Source organism: Candoia aspera, chromosome 9 (assembly GCF_035149785.1).
Source record: "Candoia aspera isolate rCanAsp1 chromosome 9, rCanAsp1.hap2, whole genome shotgun sequence".
NCBI lineage: Eukaryota > Metazoa > Chordata > Lepidosauria > Squamata > Boidae > Candoia > Candoia aspera.
Window position 1 is genome coordinate 2,852,736 of NC_086161.1, and position 13,139 is coordinate 2,865,874.

Sequence of the window (13,139 nt, forward strand, 5' to 3'; positions counted from 1 at the left end):
CGAAAGCATGATGCTCAAGGGCCTATGGTGCCCCTAGGCCACAATGACTGATGTGAAGATTTGTATTGCTAGGCTAAACTTCATTTTCAGAAAAAGGGGCCGTGTTGGCACCCCAGGCCAGTACCTACTCAGCTAAGGCCCTGACCAAAAGGAACCCTGGGCTACATGGCAATTGAGTGTGAAGACCAAGATAAAGTGGAAAGTCAGCCAGCCAGTCAACTTCCCATGCTAAAGTCTTGGCAGCAGCATGTAAAGGTTGCAACACAACGCAAGGCTTCTGATTTAATGTAGAGGTAATTGGAGCAATGGAAAAAGTACCAATTTCAGAAACCTGCCCCACAAAGCTTGGGTCGCTCTCTCCCTACACCACCATCTGCTTTTGCAGTGCAGACAGGGAAGCCTTAGTGAGGATGTCTTACTCCCCAGAGCATTCAGCAGAAGTGCTTTTGGGAGTGCAAATAGTCTCCCTATAAATTGGAGTTACCAACTCCCTCTTTGCAACAGATCCACACACCCCTGAATTCAAGCCTTGAGGAAATGCGCAAGACAAACTCAAGGACTGAGGTGAGAAAAGGGAGTGAGACTATGGGGCCAAACAGAAATTTACCTACGCCTTCATCTGAATTGTTAGATCCAAGTCTATGGTATCATCCCCACACATCACAGTTTAATGCAACATTGCCAAGCCAAGAGCAGCCTTGGGTTCATAGTTCTGCCCTCCTAGGAAAAAGGACGTTGGAAAATTTCATTGCTACAGTACCTAGGCCTGAAACTGGTTAGTTCAAACAAGGCAGCTATGGTTTAAAGTTTGCCTGTTTAAAACATGGCTTTTTCATTTTAAAATCCTCTCAATTGTGTCTGATTCTCAGAGACTGCCTGGACAAGTCCCTGTGCTTTTCTTGGCAAGGTTTTCAGAAGTGGTTTGCCGTTGCCTCCTTCCTAGGGCTAAGAGTGTGTGACTGGCCCAAGGTCACCCAGCTGGCTTTGTGCCCAAGGTGGAACTCAGGGTCTCCTGGTTTCTAGCCTGGTGCCTTCACCATGACACCAAACTGGCTCTTGTAAACCAATCTATTCATTAGCGTTACATCTTGGCTAAAGGAACAACAGCCACAAATTGCTATTCAATTGCAAGAGCTCCTGGAAGGGAAGATCAGCTCTGATTAAACTGCATATAAATACCAGAAAACTGTTCTCTTTTTTTGTGGCCAAGAAAAACGAATCTCCCCTCTGAATACAACTCAGTGCAGATCTGGTTGCTTGATATAATTTCTGCCTTCCTGAATGAACGAAGGGAGAAAAGATCTCTACGGTTCTAATGAATGTAGTGATGATGCCGGGTTTTTAAAAATAAGTATTTATTTATTAAACCTGTATACCCCCAATTTCAATGAATTGACTAGACTCTACTCAGTCTTACTCTGGATGTTCACAAAACAGGTAAAACTTTAAGAACACAAATTAACTCCCAGTTAATTATATGAGGCATTAATTTATCTCCACTAAGAACTTTTAAAAACCCACCGTATGTCTTAATCACTTTACTTCAACGGCTTTAATTGTTCTTTCGGTATTTAACCCAGCTACCTATCTATCCACTCAACTGTAACTACACACGCCCGCTGTAACCCCACCAAAGACTCCCACGGAACTCAAACGGCTTGCATTCTAGAAACACTGTCCTTAAAACAGGGCAGGCAGAACTGTTTGACCAATTCCAGATTCAGAGAAACGGCTTTACAGTCTGTTGAAAACTGACACACAATTAACATGACTGAGCTCTGATTTTTATGATCTTTAACAAGGGGAACAACGAAGCAACTTCCACAGCTGTTACCACCCTGGTCCAAAGCGTTTAGAGCTGAGGCAACCAATCCATATTATGTCCAACAGTTTCATTTCTAAGAGGCGCCTACAGATGAGGCCTGGGACATGCTTCCAGGGAATTTTCTTTACAGCTACTTGCTAAGCACAAAAGAAGGGAAGTTTGTCAAAACGTGCTGTACTTTGGAAGCACTGAAAGAAAAGAAGTCAGTTCTCCTTCCTTTATCTTCTTCTCCAAACAAGCAAACAGCCTTAGCTAAAGAAAGACAGACAGGGTACAAGATTAGGACAGGCCTAGACTAGCTGTTCTTTTTCTGATGCTGTGGTGGCAAAAACAAACAACAGAAATTAGGCATCCCATTGTATTCTCAGCTACTGGGAAAAAGGGCTGCAGGGACAAAGGCCAAGCCAGTGAAAAGGCTGTTTTGTGCCACGCTAGGAAAACGGACCACCGTTTCTGATGAGCAGCAGAAGACCTGCTCCTGTATTACCATCAGGGATCGCTGCTGTGGTTATCTGCTCAGACCTCCAAAGCTCATGGGTCACTCTTTTCTGAATGAGCTTCTCTGAAAGTTGCAGCACCTCCCCCCGCCCACAAGAAGTTGTCCCATTGCTCCAATGTACTTCTCCCTGAATTTCCTCTCCAACAAGGATCATAGACCAAGTTCCCTCCCCTTCCCAATTCCAAATCTCTTTGAAGATAAAGGAAATAATTCCTCATCATTCCACCCCATAAACTGCAATGGTCCTGCTAGCCAATGGCCCGCTAAGTCCTGTTTTCCTTCAAGCAGGTTCATCTCAAAATCATCATTCCTAAGTCCACCAGTGAAGGAACCCCCTTTCAGAAACGTCAACTTGTCTTCAGGACACTTTCCCCATCTCAACCCATGAGATCATTCTCACAAATATTGCTCTCTGGTTGTTCCTTCCTCTTGTTTTAGGGCATTTGACTGTAAAGTACTACACCCTCAAGATACCATTTCCGATTCCTCCCAAGATTCCTTACTTCTGCCCTTTTCAGTGGAGATACTGTATTATATTTCAGAAAGCAGCTTCAACGTATAATCTTCTGAAGATTATACATTGATTACCTCCTTTTGAGGCTCCTCAGCATCTCTGGATCTTCCATGGGGAGGATGCTTTAGATCGTCATACCCCCCATGCTCAATCCTCTACCCTTTTCCTTCTGATAAAGCTCATTTCCTAGATACAATATTCCAGTTTTGAAGGGTTCGGCATAGCAGGTTCCACCAGAAACCATCCCTGGACAGTGAACTTTCAGATTCAAAGGAAGCAATTTTCACAAGTACAGTCTTTTTCCTGAGTACAACACTTCAGAAGCAGAGAGGAAAAGATCATCCTTGGAAAGTTCCCTTTTCAAGTTGAGGGTCTCCCCTTCCAGAAATCAAGCAAAGAGAAGGCTCTTTGATCTTTGAAGGATGTCTTTCTGAAGACCTGCCTTTGGGTCATGATCTTACACAAAGTCTCAGAAATATATTTGGCTACCATGAGAGCATCATTCCTATTCATCCACAGCCTGTTGGAAAGGAGCATCCTAATTATTTGGGGGTGGGGAAAAGAGAACAGAAATCCTCCAATCTGATGAAGACCACCCTCTCTTGAGGTTCAACTTACTCTTTTCCAAAGGAGCACTTTATTGGGGTGGCCCTCACATCATCTTAGGAAACCTTCCATGTTTTTCTTTGGGCAACCTATTACAAATTCTCAGGATCATGAGCAGTAGCAGAATCCTCTTATTTTATTATTTACCTTTTAGGTAAGAAATGCAGAGACCATCATTCAGGCCCAAACAGCTTGCCAAGGCCACTTACAAATGTAACAACCACAGATTCAAATGTCATTCCAGGTTTCAGATCAGCAAGCATTTAAAGAACAAGACAACCATTTAAAAAATAATAATAGCAATAATAATAATAGAATAAACTTGCATGCCCCCCAACTCTCAACAATTCTGGGCAGCTCACAGCAAACAAACCAAGAAATTACAACAAAACATAAAAAATAAAGATAAAGGAAGGAAAGAAACTTTCTCGGGTCTACTTGAGAGTTGCGACAGGGCTCCAAGTACCTCCACAGGAAAGACTGCGGGGGGGTGGGGGGTAGAAAAGGCAACGTCTGAACCCATCTCATGCCCTGGATCTACTGCCCACAAGACGAAGCCCCCAGGACAATCTGACCATCTGGCTGGATTCACAAGGTTCCCGGAAAATAACCAAAGGCTTAAAAGAAGTATTTCCCAGGGAGCCAGAGAAGGCCAACGGCACCGCTGGGGATTCCACTGCCTACCAGCCGAAAGCCGGGCCCCACAGCTTTTTGGCAGCTGGCACCTCTGCACCAGGGGAAGTGCCCAAGCCATTTTGGGAAGCAGAGCCTGGGGTGGGCCCCCTTTCAGGAGCTGAACCCTCTCTCTGGAGGCAAAGGACCACAAAGTTGCACCCGGACCCCGAGAGCCCCCACGCCTCGGGGTCCAGCCTCCCCGCTGCCCGCTCCACCAGGAGACACCTGTCCAGCGCCCAGGTGGGCAGGAGGCCCGGGGTGTCTGCGGCGTCGCTGCAGTCCCAACCCCGGTGGGGGGCTCACAGCATCCCAGCGGGGGGGCACCTCCCCCAAAGCCATGGGGATGCCCTGCCTAGCCCCCGGCCCCCCTCTAATTTTAGGACACTGAATGGGGGGGGTGGAAATAAGAGCAGGAGCCCCCCTGCCCAGAGGAAGCCCCCTAACTGGACGGGGCTCCCCGGTTCTCACCTCCCCCCCCGGGATAAAAGAGAGGCGGGCGCAGGACCCCTTCGGGGACGCGGGTCGGGCAGAGGGCGGCGGAGAGGAACGCCCCCCGCACACGTGTCGCCGGGCGCCCCGTTCCCACGACCGCCTGCGGGCCCGCCCCCTCGCGCCCGGGCGCCCACCTCGCTGCGCGTGATGCGGTGCCGGCCCAGCTTGACCACGGCGAAGTTGCCCTTGCCCAGCGTGCCCTCGATCTCGTAGAAGCCGACGCGCACCGGGACCGAGGCGCCGCGGGGCGGCGGCTGCTGCGGCGGCGGCGGCTGCAGGAGCAGCGCGGCGGCCGGGGGAAGCCGCCGGGGCTCGGCCATCACCATGCTGCCCGGGTGGCTCCCGCACCTCACCCGCCGCCGCTGCCGCCGCTGCCGCCGCCGCGAAGGACGGAGGAGCCGCCGCTGGAGCGTGCGGGGGGGCGCGCCGCCGCCGCCCCGCCCCCTCGCGCGTCACGCGCGCGTCACCGCGGGCGGAGCGCGTCGCCCCGGCAACCGCCGCCCGCCAATCCGGCCGCGCTCCTCGGGGGGCGGAGCCGCTCCCGCCAAAAGGGAAAAAAGGGGAGAGATTCCCATCCTCCCCCGCGCGGCGCAACCGCCGCTTGCGGCCCGGTCCGGTGCCCTCGTCGAGGGAGGCGCTTTCCCGCCTGCGCTTGGCCCTGGCCGTGCGGATCGTCCCGCCCTCTCCCCGAGGGCCCCGGCGGGCAGAGGGAGCTCGAGTCGGCCGAGAAAGCCGTGAATCCTACCCCTTAGCGTCACTGACGGGCCACCCCACGCGGCTTCTCCGAGGAGGCCCTTCTCGGCTTCTCCCTCCTTGTTTGGGTCCTCGGGCTGCCCCCCGCTTCCTTCGGGACCCGCGTTTCAGTTTCGCGGGGTCGACACGCGTCCTCTGGCCACGCGTCCCCACGTGCGCGGGCAGCCCACGCTCAAGCCGCGGACGTGGTGCTGAGCGCCCCCCTGGCATGCAGCCCGTCCTTCTTGTGCGACCCGCTCCGAGGGGCGAAGCCAAGGACGAGCCGATGATCTGGGTTTGCTGCCAAGCCAGGGTTCGTTTAGCCATGATGGCTTGCAGAGCCTGCAGTTGGCTGTGCTCAGGCCACAGATGACCCCCCCCACGCCCCCGGACTGGCACCAGAGCTGGCCCAGCGTCTGCCCACCCGTTAAAGTCAGACATTCGGACTGCAGGACCGCACAAACAGGGTCTCTGGCTAACTGGATATAATCGGGGGATTTCAATTCCAGACTGGGCAGCTCTTGGTCTGATCCCTCACCTTCTGCTGGAGTGCGAACTCAGGATCTCTTGCAAATTGGGATCTACAGAACTAGCAAAAGAAAAAGATCACACGCAGGTTTTCAAATTAGGAGTTGACCTGCATGCTTTATCTGCATGTCGGAGCGTTTTCAAGGGGCATCAGGTTGTGCTTGCAAAATGCCATCCCCTGGAGGAGGAGGAGGAAGACAGTTCAAGCACCACCTTGAATAGATGCAACTCTAACTTCAGTGGGGTTACAAAAAAAGTCTTTGTGTATAATTTTAGGATCTGAGACGGAGTCCAGAAGGGCTACGGATGTTTAGTTACAGACAATATCCCAAATCCACATCCTATTCTATAGCAAAAGACTTCCAAAAGAATGCACCCCTGGTTTATATCATTACAGTATAACTTACACGCCATTCAGTCCTGTCTTGATTTAATGACAGGCAAGCATTGGCCAAGGGGAATGGTTGCCTAACAAAGCCAACCCGTCCCCAAGGTGCCGTTGCTCTTTTTCATCTTCAACTTGATCCTATAATTCACGAAACAATTAATGGCTCTCAGCCTTTGTGTCTCTTAGTTGGGTAATTGCAAAACTTCCCAATGACATAGTAACGCTGAGACAGTGGTGATCTGGGAAGTTTAAAACAGTTGTGGCTGGGGTGAACAAAAGGCGAGTGGGGAATTCTGTCACTTAAGAAAAACAAATGCCAACAAAATGTGAGGCGCGTTAGAGGCATTGCCTTGGTGTCCTTACAGTATTTGAAAACCCAGCAGTGACACAAGTATTGCTTTGGGTTTTATTCTGTTTAGCATTTTAATAAATACGTAGCACTTAACCGTAAATGTGAACTGAACGATTCTATGTTTTAATATAATTTTTATTAAAGATTTTTAAAAAGGAAGATAAAAATTAATACAAACTAATATGAAGTAAGAAAAAAAAGCGAAGATAGGGGGAAAAAAGTGAAAAATAGAAAAAGATACAAAGAAGTAGCTTTCAATCTTCTTTACAGCAGTTTTAAGTACGATTGTAAATTTACCTCTTATTCTATGGTTACAACATAACTCTCTTCTTTCTATAATCTATCCTGTCTAATCATCAGAACCATAAATCATAAGTTCATTTTTTTTCTGTTTTATACGAAAAGCCCATAAGGGGTTTCCAGTCAGCAATAGACATAGATACTGTCTTTGATCAAAGAAGTCAATTTGGCCATCTCAGCACCTTCCATCATCTTCATCCATTCCTCATTTGTGGGTAGTGCCAGATCTTTCCATCTTTGTGCATACAATAATCTCACTGCAATTACCATGATCAAAAACAAAAGTGCCATGATTTTTTTCCAACTGTCTGTCCATCAATCCCAAAAGAAAAACCTCTAGTCTTGATGGTATATTAATCTTTAAAATCCTCAGAATCAGTGTATGTATTTGAATCCAAAATTTTCTAGCTTGTTTACATGCCCATCAAACATGATAAAAGTGTCTCTTTTTATTGCTCACATTACCAGCATAAATTTGAAGTGCCTTTTTATGTTCTAGACAATTTCTCGGGCAAGATATACCAACAGTGCACCATTTTATAAAAATTCTCTTTAAGATTATATCATAGTATAAATTTAAATCCTTTCAACTACATATTTTCCCATTGTTCCATCTGTATATTATAACCAAAAATTTTAGTCACTTTATCATATATTCTTCCACTTCTTCTTTTTCAGTTTCAATAAACTTTTATACATTTTAGCTATTACATGTTCGTTTGTACACAATTCTATTTCAAATTCAGTCTTACAGTGTTCAATACCATAAACACTTTTGTCTACTTTAAATCTTTCTAATAACTGTAAATAAGAGAACCATTGACAGCTATGTCCCTCTGCCACCAGTTCTTCTCTTGATTTTATTTTACGTTCCCCTTGACAAAATTCTAGCATCTCACGATAAGTCAGCCATTTGTGTTTGCCTGTTATTTCTCGTCTACAAAATGCTTCTTGTGCTGAGAGCCACAAAGGTGTTTTCGGGCACAACCTGGTTTGTATCTATTCCATATTCTCTATACGGCACGCCTAACATAATGATTTTTAAAATCCACATTGACCTTGACTTTATCGTACCACAAATACTCATGCCACCCAAATCTCAGGTCATGTCCTTCTAACTCCAAGAACCTTCTATTTCTCAGCAGCACCCACTCCTTTGTCCAAACCAAATAGAAAGCTGCAAAATATTATTTCAACTCAGGTAGACCCAGTCCTCTTTCTTTTGCGTATTGTAACACCTTGTATTTAAATTGTGTTTTTTTTCCCCTGCCACATAAACTTAATCCTTCTGCCTGTTTAAATGGTGTATCAGTTGTCAAAACAGGTATTGTCTGAAACAAAAACAAAGTTCTAGGCAAGACATTAATTTTTATCACAGAAATTCTCTCCAGCAATGACAGCTGTGGTTTCTCCCTTAACGTGTCTTTTTAAACTTCATTTCATGCCTTAACATAGTTATTTTGAAATAACATACAGTTCATACCTGTCATAGTGATACCCAGATATTTTACCTTCTTCTCCATCTTAAAACCCATTTTATTTATCAATTCTGTTTGATCTTCTATTTTTACATTTTTACCATCTTCATCTTCTGTTTATTAATCTTGAAACCTAACGCAAAAATTCTTTTATTTGCCCATTAATGTTTCAATTCCCGTTAGAGGATCTTCCAAAACCAACACCGAGTCATCTGCAAAGGCCTTTAACTCACAAGTTTTTTAGTCTTTACTCCCACAATTCTCTTATCTTGTCTTATCTCTCTCTTTAGTGTTTCAAGAACCAAAATAAACAGGAGACGGTGGGCGTCCCTGTCTTGTTCTCTTTTGTATCTCACAGGGTTTTGTTAGATCTCCATAGACAATTATTTGTGCTTTCTGTGAAGTGTAGATCAGTCTTACCCATTTTACAAAGTTTTCTCCAAATGATTCATACCTTCCAAAACCTTGAACAAGAAAGCCCAGTTCAGATTGTCAAAGGCTTCCTCCGCATCTAAGAAAATCAATGCGGCTTGCTTTTCATGATGTTGCTCCAAATATTCCAAAATGTCCCAACACATTTCTAACATTGCCCTTTAACTGTCTTTTAGGTGAAAACCCACATTCATCTCCATGAATAAATTCTTGCAAAAATTTTTGTCTATCAGCTAGAATTGATGTGAACAACTTGTAGTCATTATTCAGTAATGATAGCGGCTTATAGTTTCTTGTTAAAGTCCAGTCTTGTCCCTCTTTAGGTATTGGTGCTTTATCGGCCTCTTCCAACTCTCTGGCATCTTTCCTCCCTGAAGGATAGAGTTCATTGTGTTTTGTAAAGGTTGTAAAAGTTCATCCTCAAAACATTTATAAAAAGAACCTGATAATCTGTCTGGTCCAGCCACCTGGTTTAGTCTTTTTTTATAGCTTGAGAAACTTCCCTTATTGTTATAGGTCCATTCATAATCTGTCACTGCTCCTCTATAATCCTTGGTAAATTTTCTTTCTTTAGATATTCATCTATTTTCTCTAGTCAGATGTCACTTCCTTTATACAAGTTGGAATAATATTGATGAAATGCTTTTTGTATGGCCGCATTGTCCATTAATACAATATCTCCCTCTTGTAGTTTCAAAATTATTTTCTTTTTTCTTTTTGTAATGTATATGCTAGCCACTTCCCTGGTTTATTTGCAGACTCAATTTTTTTTTCTTTACGTAATTCATTTTTATAAGCTGAGCAATTCTAAAATGCCAAGTTATTTACATATTTGTAATCCAGCCACTGACACCTTTCATGCTATACTTACGTTTTCCATAATTAAAACTGACAGGAAGCCCAATCAATTCTTGCCAACAGCTGGTTTTGCCTTGCATATATCTCAAGAGTAAGGGATAATTTAGGGTGGGGGGCAGGCAGTTACATTCATACTGATTTTGTCATGGAAGAAGCTTCACCCCTAATGTTGCTGTCCTATTAGTCAATTTTCTCCAAAGAAGAGTTGATTCTGGAATGGCCAGGATCCTTGGACTTTAGAGATGATTTTCAGAACCATCATGACGCTCAGCTGCTCAGAGGCTTTTGAAAGTGAGCAAACTCGTCTGAAACATGTACGTTAAATATAATTTTCCTTACAGCTTGGGTGTCCCTCCCACCCTCACTACGCACTTGGCCAGAATGTCTGGCTGCTTTGAAGATTGGATTTGCTGCTTGGTCTCCAAACACAAGAACAGAGGTGTGGTCCAAGCTAGTCTGTTGTGGAAAACAACCCATGGCTTTTGGCTTGGCAGCTGAGAGAATCCTGCAGGAAAAGTTGTTGCCATGACGTATTCCTTGCACTATCCCTTTACCCTGAAGATACATCACCCACCTTGTTGCAACTTCTGAAACAGTCCATTTTCCTTTCTCAGTACCAGCCACGGAAGACAAAATGCGTACTGCGAAAGAAACCGGAACAGGTCAGTTCTGGCATTTCCTTCACCGTGAAATCAATTTTATAGCCGGTTCCACATACATGGGTTTCTGTGTATATGGTACCCAGGTTGCAATGGAAATGGAGTTTTTTGATCCTGCTCCACCCACTCTTCTCCAGAGCCTGTGGCGCTGGCTAGGTGATGTTTGCATTTCTGTGAACAATGGCTTACTCCTAACGGTTGCTTTATTGCCTTCCTGATTTAGCTGTTTCAGAAAGTTCCGGTGGATAAACAACGGCTGAGTGGGATTAGTCAGCGTTCCCCCTCAGAGATGCTTGATGTAACCAAGAAAGTTCCTATCAGACAATGATACGCTACCAGTCTATTCGTAAACCCTTTCATTATTCCTTCTCGCAGAAGAGCGCCACAGTGTTCCATTCATTCAAGGCACTGATCTGTAATTATTCTTTCATGCTACTTCTGAATAGTCCCTGCAACAGGCTCCTAAACTTAAGTTTGCTCCGGAGCTATAATGCACGCATTCCTTTTTTAGAAACATCTCATTTAAGCCAATGCCTTTTTATTTTAATTGTTGCTCAAAATCAGTGGTCAAAACGTTGCACCTATCATCAAGCTGGTTAGACGAAATATTTGCTGTATTCCTTGGGAATATGGTACAGTCCACCAAATGGGCAGCCTTTAATTATGTCCACAGTACCTTTGAGAGGGGAAAAAAATACGAAAGGCCTCGGCCGCTTTTCCAATATGGTTTTAATGAAACCCTTTTTCAAACAAAAGTCTGCCATCTATTTAGGAAACGTAGGTTGCAACTATACTAAATATGAAATAAAGGCGCCCTCTAGTGATACGTGTTTCTTTTCCAGTTTTTAGCGCTTTGCAAACATGACCTCTCAAAAATGTCCTATTTTTAACCTCCATGAATGTAACATTCTTCAACAGTTCAGAGAGAACTCAACAAAGGGGAAGTCTTGGAGGATTTACGAAAACGTTATTTTCTGAGAAATTTCAGCCTAGCTGTGCCCATACACAACTCCAAAAAACAAGCAATATAAACGTTAGTTAAAACACCATGTTTTAACAAAGGGCAGAGTGCCCTGGTGTCACCCAACAACTGCTACCCAATGGAAAATAGGTACTGCAAGTGTTACACTGAAATGCAAGTGTGTCCTGCTCCTGGCTCATGCATTACTATCCTTTTCTTTCATTTCAAACATGGAAATCCTCTTAATTTCCAGCTCATACTGTCTGCCCACTTCAGCTTTTTCTACCAGTTTCAGCCCTTGCTTTGCTGCTTCTCGCCCCTGATCAGAACACCAAACGGCTGCGTGAAACGGCTGACTTGATCTTTGTATGGACCACCGGTCACTAGCAGCGTCCAAAAACGTGGCCATCCCATTCTGACAATGATTTATAGGATGCGAAAAGGTCAGAGCCATGCCTTTTCCAAGCACAGCTCATTTCCTCTTTCTCCTAAATCAACAACAGATGATTCTGGACTTGCTAAGAAAGGAAAGCTGGTGAGAAGGAGCAACAGTGACAGCAGCAGAAGTCCATCCAACTACTTTGCAAAATATTTAATGAATAAAGAGGGGACAATCGGGCGATCACTCAGCTGGCTACCACGGCTCTGATGCCATAGCGGTTGGGCAACCAGTCAAGCCTTCCTGTAGTCATTTCTCTGGCTCCTGATCCCATCTCCCTCACGTACTGTTACCACGTTCCAGAAGACTTTGCACTCACAAGATCAATAGATATTTCCCAAGGCAGCTGCTTGCTAGGAGAAACAGTCACAGATGACGCCGACCAACGGATGCATGTAGGTGCCATTTGAAAAGACTGCAACAGCTGCAAAGGGATAGGAGCCCGTGGCAGAAAACTGACCAGGTTAAGTATTTCTACTGGCAAAGCAAAGCCATCAGTGGCCTGCATTTTTACGGTTCACACCCATAACATACGATTGCTTCTTGCGCTGTGCAACAATTCCAGACAGAGGTGCGATTTCTTTGAGTCTTTGCACTGAACTGGCTCCCAAATGGATGTTTGAAGTCCGTTTTGGAAATCGACCCATACACTTTACATTCTTGCAGAGATTTTGGCCGGTATGTTGGCTTCCTGGTGCTTAGGCTATTACTTATTCTTGTTTGATCCTGTGGTTTAGCGCACGCTCATACAGAATGAAAGTCAGTTCTGGTATTAATGCTGCTAATATCAAGAGGAATCTGTACAGTCCCACAATTCTGCACTGCGCATTTTCCAGAGTCTCTCTAGCTGCCTATCCATACTGTTCGAAACTTCTTTTAAGCCCAAATTCCACAAATAAGCAAATTATTTTCCCTTAAGCAAATACTGATGAAAATGAGCACCTTTACAAAACAAAAAACAAAAAAACACCAAGCAACAGAAGAATTACTAGTGCGTTGAACTGCTGAATGAAGTACACATCATAGTAAAATAGTAGGAAGACCAATAACTGCCAAGAAGTAACTCTTGATTAGTTACTATTTCTCTACCGTAATTAACCTTCTGTGGCTCGTTATCACTCTGACTACTGCTTACATGAATTTTTGAATGCCTTCGCGTTTGGCTAACTCAGGATTAATCCACAGATGGTCACTGCAGCCTCCAACCTATGGATCTGAGCCACTACAGTTTAAGTCAACGTTCCTCAGCGGAGGAAGCTGGCGTATTCTGCTGAAGGTGCTACGTAAGGGAAGATCGGGACAGAGTCCACTGAGAAAGACACAGTGCAAAAAAGAGTCCTATAATCTTAATCTGTCGTTGCTCTCCAACCAAACATGTTTATTTTTGTGTGCAAGAGACAC

At 44.9% G+C, this 13,139-nt stretch overlaps 2 protein-coding genes across 2 annotated transcripts in view; one reads left to right on the forward strand and one right to left on the reverse strand.

Annotated features, from left to right (window-relative positions):
- Positions 1-5,023, reverse strand: part of SIK2 (salt inducible kinase 2) — a 60,865-nt gene extending 55,842 nt beyond the window's left edge. Inside the window, exon 1 of the mRNA XM_063311251.1 lies at positions 4,746-5,023. Within this exon, the coding sequence (XP_063167321.1) occupies positions 4,746-4,937 (192 nt within the window). The 5' untranslated portion in view covers positions 4,938-5,023. The remainder of the gene's footprint in view (positions 1-4,745) is intronic.
- NHERF4 (NHERF family PDZ scaffold protein 4) overlaps positions 95-13,139 on the forward strand; it is a 284,353-nt gene continuing 271,308 nt past the window's right edge. Inside the window, exon 1 of the mRNA XM_063311264.1 lies at positions 95-101. The gene's annotated coding sequence lies outside the window, so the exon portion shown is untranslated. The remainder of the gene's footprint in view (positions 102-13,139) is intronic.